The sequence below is a fragment of the Phaenicophaeus curvirostris genome, chromosome 22 (genome assembly GCF_032191515.1).
Source record: "Phaenicophaeus curvirostris isolate KB17595 chromosome 22, BPBGC_Pcur_1.0, whole genome shotgun sequence".
NCBI lineage: Eukaryota > Metazoa > Chordata > Aves > Cuculiformes > Cuculidae > Phaenicophaeus > Phaenicophaeus curvirostris.
Genome location: NC_091413.1, coordinates 2851357 through 2859155, shown reverse-complemented (window position 1 = coordinate 2859155; position 7799 = coordinate 2851357). Strand labels below are relative to the sequence as shown.

Sequence of the window (7799 nt, the reverse complement as noted above, 5' to 3'; positions counted from 1 at the left end):
TAACAGAAATTTCATTATTCTGTTAGGAAATAAGCCCTAACTGCTTACGTTATCTGGAAGAAATCATGAGGAAGCTGAAGTCCAGGCTCTGCTCTGAGATATTTATAGCCTCTCATTTGAAGGCTGAGGCAAAACTCATTTTTGCCCAGAGCTGATTCGGTCATAAAAGAGTCTGTTTCAAGCAGCTTTCACCAAAAGGCCAAACCATAAGGCATCCAGAGCTTTGAAACTATGATTGCAGTCACATAACACAAAGGTAATTCTATACAAAAGACACACGACTTTTAACTCGTTGAAGGCACAGATGAGATGCTATTTGAAAGGAGTGTCAATTCACAGAAAGCAACCAACTCCAGCTGAAACCCTGCCCTTCTAAAGTCAGACAAAACCATTAATTCTCGACGTGAAATTTCATGGCTCTATGAAACTGGAGGAACATTAATTCAATATAAAAAAAAATAATCTTCCATGGTAGATATTTCCATAAAGAGAACATCTTTCAGCTGATGAGGAAGGCAGCAGAGCTATGCTGGTATGAACCAGGAGACACTCTGGGTCTTCAAGGCCAGGTTGGATGGGGCTTGGAGCAACCTGATCCAGTGAGAGGTGTCCCTGCTTATGGCAGCAGGGTTGGAACCAGATGGACTTTAAGGTCCCCTCCAACCCAAACCAGTCTATGATTCTTCTTCTGGAGTGAGGGGGAAAAAAACCCTCAAGAACAAATTCTGGGCCTTTATCTATTTTCCATTGTTTCTTTCCCCCTACTCTCTAAACTAGGTGAGAAGAGAGTGATCACAGAACTTGCATAAGGAAAACATCTGCAAGAACAAATGATGTGGCCGTGGCAGCCTCCCATCAGCACTTCTATGCACTGACACCAGCCTGACCATCACCTTCTGTGAGGACTGGAGGGTATTGAACTTATTAAGAGGACCTTTGATTTGAGCCCCTTAATTGATTAATGACCCTTTGCGGCATAACACAGAGGGAGCGTGACAGGAGGGAAAAGCACTGTCTGCTTAGGAAAGAGTAGTAGATGAGGTTGCTAGATATGATGCCTTATTCCCTCAATATGAGCATCAGGACAAATCCTGGGGATATGGATGTCCTGGGAAAGCTGTGAGAGTGCACTGCAGGTACTGCTGTATTTCCTGTAGCAGTGAAGGGACTGAAGGGGGGACACCAGCCTTCTACGCACGTATTCCTCTGTAGGAGCATCACAGAGACGTGCACAGAAGATGCAAAGGGGAATAACAACAGGAAGGGTACCTGGTCCCAAACAGATTTGAAGAGAGCATCAATGAAAAAGAATCATAGAATCATGGAATAACCAGGTTGGATGAGACCCACTGGATCATTGAGTCCAACCATTCCTATCAAAAAAAAAAAGAAACCGCAACGACCCAAGAAACTTGCAGTGCAGCTGAACTGAGTGTCTGTCTGACTGCGCAGTTTCTCTTGATTGTAAACGCGAGGTTGTGTTGAGAAGAGACAAAGTGAAACTCCCCCCAAGCCCCTTCCTTATCGCTGTGTATGGAACGATGCTTTACGCACCCAGCCTCTCCCTATTTTTTTCTTTTTTAAAAAGTCTGAGCTCAGCTCCCAGTCCTCACAACACATTGCAATTCATCTGCTTTCACTGTGGACTCTGAGGGTAGAAATAGCACATCTTTTCTTCTGGTGTTTTGTCTCCGTGTTCTTCTTCTGGAAACTGGCAGCTGTAAGTCTCCTCTCTGTGGTGCGACAGTTGTGGAGCCTCCGGCAGCCTACGGAAGTTATGTTCCAGATCTGCAGTGAGAATAAGCAAAAGCACTGCAGATACAAGAGGTCTTCATACATGTTTGTTATCTGCCCATTACCTTTCCCACGCAGCCTCCCTCTGAGGCAAAGATGCAGGTGATGCTCTGCATCTCAGTGGAAGTAAATGAGGGTGGGGAGGCCCTGGCCCAGGTTGCCCAGAGAAATCATAGATGCCCCATCCCTGGAGGTGCTCCAGACAAGGCTGTTTGAGACTTTGAGCAACCTAATCCAGTGGGAGATGTCCCTGCCCATGGTAGGAAGGTGGAACTGGATGGGCTTTGAGGTCCCTTCCAACCCAACCCATTCTACGACAGATAACCCGTTCAAAAATCACACAGTAAATCCATGTTTACTGTACTTATTCAACTTAATTTATACCATTCTGACTCTGGACACGTTGGTCTCCACTGAAAAGTTCCACAAAGGGCGTACTTACCGTTAGCTGCGTGGTACTTTTCTTTCTTCAGTGACCATATGCAGAAATGCAAGAAGAAGGTCAGCAAGATGAGAACAAACACAGCCACTGCAGTAAGGATGGCCAGGATGGTGGTGTAGAGAGAGTCATGTGTAATATCAGCTGCAATTAGATATATTTAACAGGGATTAAGAAATCACATGCCCAGACTACTGTTAAAAGAAAGGCAGTTCTCTCAGGGAAATTTATAGATTCATTTCCTCTTTTGGTGGAAAATAATCTTCCAGGGAATAAAAACAGTGCAGGTATTAGCAATGAAACTGAGATCCTCTAAGTCAAGAGTGCAATAGGTGGGTCTGTGGTAAGAGGCATTCACACAAAACCCCCACATCCCTCATCTCTTCATTGTTCAATGACGTTCTCTCTTGCAGCTATCAGCATTTCTTTCTAGTCTGCTTTGTGGTTTGCTTATTGAGCAGATCTGGCTTTAATCTTTCCCCAAATAGCACTAGAGCAAGCCAAAATTTTACACTTGTCTCAGCCTCATGGAGGTAAACAGTAGCCCCTTTTTGCAATCTGTCTCAGCAGAACTACCAGTTTCTCTGAATGGAGGACCCAGACCTGAAAGCCACCAATTCATGGTGGGGACAAGGGCTGGGGAAAACACAGAAGCAGTGCAGCTTGCTGTCTTCAAGATGCTTAGTACCTGCAAAGCCTGGACCACTTATTCCTGTTTAATTTGATCCATGGTAAGATGCGAGATTTCATTTCTGGATGTCATGGACTCAACCAAGACTTGCAAAGGAACTGGATGATTAAACTACTGCCTTCTTAAGCAAATCCAGCTCTGAGCAACCTGATCCAGTGGGAGGGGTCCCTGCCCATGACAGGGGAGTGGAACTGTATAGATTTTCAGGTCCCTTCCCACCCAAACCTTTCCATGAATCTATGAAAACAGCAAGAGCTGTTCACTAGAAATCTCTGACAATTTGCCAAATAAGTTTGCTCTATTTAAGGATAATTGTTGAGCTTTTCCCTGCCTGTATTACTGACACTGCTTTAATAATGGAACCACTGCCCAGGTCAACAATTCTACCAATATTAATACTGCAAGAAACACAAAATTTCCAAAGCCTATTTTCACAATAACAAGTTCCAGATAATAGCTAAGCCACAAGCCACCAGCTGAAGAAGTGCAGAGAAGTTACAGGCTCAAAGAAACAAATAATTTTGAGAAAGTACCTTGCTCCAGATCTTTAGTAGAGAAACCACACATTGTGTTGTGTGTCCTGTTGCCTTGCTTGATTGTTTGAAACCCAGAACTTTCACAACTAAAGGAAGAAAGAGAGTCACATTTAGAATGTCCCCACATTTCCCTTCATTCCTCTCCAGCATTTTTCTTGCCTCTCTTTCTTCTTTTTCTCCACTCTTTCCACAACTTGCCTCCATCTTTTGCTTTTTATAGGAGTGCAGGTAAAATTAGGGCTGTTCCCCAGCAAGATAAGACCACATCACAATTGTTTATATGCACAATTTTTTAAGTCTCTCTGTTTTAAGTGATGTCCATGTTTGGACTAATTTTGCATCAGTTTGAGCTGGACTTGGAAGCAGGCAGGATACGCAGCAGTTTGTCTTAAGTTCTGCTTTGAGACTGACAGTTTATGAAAACAAAGGAGAGAGAAATATCACATATTGCTAAATGTTAAAAAAACCTCATAATTTAATCATTTAAGCTGAAAGAGGGAAGATTGAGGTGAGATCTTAGGAAGATATGTTTAATGTATCAATGAATACATACTCAGTCCAGTTACGGCACCAGCCATTCTTAACATTGGAATAGGTTCCTATTTTGCATGGTTTACATTTGAACGTGAAGTCGAAATCGCCTACAAGAAAAGAGAACATGAATTATTAGCCATCAGTGCCTTTACTGAAAGATGGGGATACAACAGACTAGAGTAGAATGCACTCCCTCGACACTCTCTCTGCATCATGAATCACCCCTGTGGAGAAGAATCTAAGCAGTTCTTGCCACTGTGGCATTTGGGGAAATGTATAGGTGGATCCCTTACAGAAGGGGTACGGAATAGTCTGATAAAGTTAAGAGATAAGACTGTGTGAAACAGTCTTCTATTGGCAGTTCTAGCACCTTGGAAGACCAGCAATACTGCAAATCGGAGCCTGAACGTCTCAAATTTAGGAAGAGAAGAATTATAAAATAGGGTCACAAAGACCACAGTATAAATGCCATTTCTCTCTGCATCATGAGCCTTCCTGAGAGAAGGTTATAGTAAGTGAAGGGAACAGTCTGCTGCTCAGCCAACCATTTATACTGAACTTTGCTATTTAGTGTAATTTGTGTTGCTTTAGTTACCAAGCATAACCAGCTCTTCGCCCTCTCCGCATTCAGGCAGTTTGCTGCAGGAGTGACACGAGCTACTGCTGCAGCTGTAGCCCTGACGGCATTTGCAGTCTTTATCCTTGATGCTCTCACATGGGCTGTTGTCTCCTGTCAAGAAGAAATAAGTTAGACTTGTCTTTGCCATAGAGGCCAGAAATTAACTTAATCATTGGTCTTACTGGCTGCCGCGGGTGAAATAGTTCCTCATTGTGCTGTGGTGGAAAAACTGGTTAGCAGAAGGACGTCACTCGCGTGCACGGTGGATAAAATCTGGAGTACTCAAGTTAAGCTCCACTGAGACATTTACACCGTGGTTCTCTGAGCACCACGTGACTTACCACTGAACTCTTCTCTGGAGCATCAACATAGATCGTGGCAGACAGGAGTAAGGCAGGTTTACTTTACTACATGGTGAAGATTTCGATCCCGTGGAGTAAGGAGAGCGCTACTAGTACCCCAGAAAAACACTACACTTTAACCAGCCATCCAGACAGCTCTTAGGATGCTGCCAGAGCTCTTATCAATTAGGCTCAGCCACATCAGAGGAGAGATGCCCCAAAGATCCTTGGCCAGTGAAGCTAGAGTTCCTTTTTCATAGAATCATAGAATCATAGAATCACCAGGTTGGAAGAGACCCACCGGATCATCGAGTGCAACCATTCCTATCAAAGTTCCAATGAAAGTCACTAAACTCACACCTTCCCTAACAACAGCGGCTGCTTCCTACACTGCCTTGGCAGAAATGGCTCTATATCCAAGCTATAAACCCAGCACCCTTCCTACCCTCTGTCCTTCTAGAATAGATCTCTTATTAACTTTGCTCGCCCTCCAAAAATATCATCCCTAATTCTGAGAAGCTCCTAGCTTTCATGAAGGCAAGGGATTGGTCGTATATACTGATCCTATCAGTGAACAGCATCAAGCAGTCCTTCAGGCAGCTGGAGGTGAGTTAGAGGGAAAGCGCTATTCAACCAGCAAGCTGTATAACCTTGAATAAAAAAAAAAATAGAGGGAAATGCTGCCTAGTTCAGTGGCTTGCTTAAAAAACCCACAGCGAGCAGCAAAGATAAAAAAAAAGATTACTTGCTGAGATTAGTGATGGAATGTACAGGGCCTCCAGGGAACTGCCCACATCTTCCTCTGCCCACCACTCTCCTCTTACTGGGCTGCAAACCTTAATGAATTCTGGCAGTGGAAAAAAAATAGCTTGGAGGTGCTTTTCTTCTGTATTACTAGTAGGTGATTCTGGAGCTGATTCCCACCAAGGAGTAACTCTCCTACCTCATGCTGAATGGCTTTATTTCAGCAGGAAGGATAAAACCCTGGGGTCTCTATCCTTCTGAGGACTCTAGAGCTCTTCACCTATTTATTGCTCATTCCCACAAATCCCAGGTGTTCACCCATTCTTTCCACAGGGAATTCAGTGTCCTTGCTGTTGGTTGAGGCAGATATATTCAAGCCAGTAGTAGCTGGGAGGCTGACTCCTATCTAGGCACCAATGAAAGATGTAACATCTCTTCCAGCACTGTTGCTAACCTGCAGGACAACTGCAGTCCTGTACTAGTTAGATCAGGCTTCCAGCAACCCTGTTTCAGAACAAACAGAGAAGGAAAGGGCATTCCTTGCCAAAGATCATGCAGACAAGCTGCATCAGCTCTGGCTACTGTTGTGGACAGCACTAAATTAGGAAGAGTAGCATGATTTTTCCTGGGACCATGCAGTAAAATCACCTGTTCAAGGTTCACCAGGGCAAAGAAACGTCAGTGTTCCACCTCTAGGGTCTTAATTTGACTTAAAGATAGAGGCAAGTAATAATCAATTACCATCTCACCACCATCCTAAGATCAGGAGAGGACAGAGGTTGGGACAAGCTGTTGAAAGTAGTGATCACCTGAGACTCTGTGCATTTAATTTTGGGAGAAGCACAGGTCAGTGGGATCATAGAATCATAGAATAACCAGGTTGGAAGAGACCCACCGGATCATCGAGTCCAACCATTCCTATCAAACACTAAATGATGAGGGATGAGGGGATGGAAGTGGGATGGCGGGATAGAAGTGGGATGCTTCCTACCCTTTAGGATCACAAATTGCAGAGAGCATCACTCCCTGTGTTCCCTCTGAAGGCTGAATGGCACAGGCAGACTCTGAAGCCACGTTTGAAGAGCAAGGGCTCCGAACCAGCTCGAGACCAGCCCACAGAAACTTAGTGTTCCCTTTCCCACTACAGAATATCAAGTCTAAGCGTATAACAAATCTGAAATATGAGCTCACGCTGAAGTTTATAGCTAAGGCACGTGATGAATTTAAGGGACAGGAAGGAAGCCCTTGCCATTTCACTTTGCATATACAGTTATCCAGGATACGTTTACACACAAATCCCTGTCACCCACACCTGATTCCCCTGACTGACATAAAACAACCGTGACAAACAGAAAGAGGACAGACACCTCATTCCCTTACCAGCACTTGAGAAGCATTTGGGGCAGCACTTCTCTTTGCCTTTGCCGATGATTCGCAGCTCCCCACGCTCACACGGTATCGCCAGCGCCTGCTGTGCCCATTGCCACAGGAACACCACGAGCAGCAAGCAAGCGCGAATCCTGAGGCGTCCGACTTCACCCGTCTGGTCAGTCATGTCTTGAGCTGTGTCAACCCAAAAACACTCTAGGGTGGGTTTGTATCAAGAGTGTGGGAAAGCACTGGGCTTTTTGTGGCTGCACTCTTCCTGCTTCTTCAGGGGTGGGGAGAATATTTGATTTTACGTCACTGAAGTCTTAAAAAAGCAGGGTTAAACCACAATGCACCGATGACTCCATTGGAGCAGCACATCATAAGCAAGATGTAGCATCACATGATTTGATTTTCAAAGGATCTTGCAAGTTGATGCGAAAACTAATGCAAAGTAAATTATGCTTAAAATTCCACACTCTCAGACTATTTCATCCTGATTTAGTTCTAAATGAATTCAGAAACCCTCAAGGATTTAACTGTCAGATTGCAATGTATAGTAGGTCAGTCCATCCACTGATTTTCTGATTCTGTTAACTGCTTTCAACTTCCTTCGTTCTGGATCTGGATCTTGCATTATTTTTTGCATTATTATTGGAGCATGTCCTGTATGAGGACAGGCTGGGAGAATTGGGGTTGTTCAGCCTGGAGAAGAGATGGCTTCAGAGAGACC

The 7799-nt window shown here is 44.2% G+C and overlaps 1 protein-coding gene across 1 annotated transcript; it reads right to left on the bottom strand.

Moving 5' to 3' along the window:
* Window positions 1-404: 404 nt before the first annotated feature.
* TNFRSF18 (TNF receptor superfamily member 18) lies at window positions 405-7253 on the bottom strand. The gene is made up of 6 exons (XM_069874543.1): window positions 7079-7253; window positions 4590-4724; window positions 4014-4101; window positions 3458-3546; window positions 2237-2377; window positions 405-1788 (listed from the first exon to the last, which is right to left on the bottom strand). The coding sequence occupies exons 1-6, from the start codon at window positions 7251-7253 to the stop codon at window positions 1637-1639; spliced, it is 780 nt and encodes a 259-aa protein (XP_069730644.1). The 3' UTR covers window positions 405-1636.
* Window positions 7254-7799: the final 546 nt, after the last annotated feature.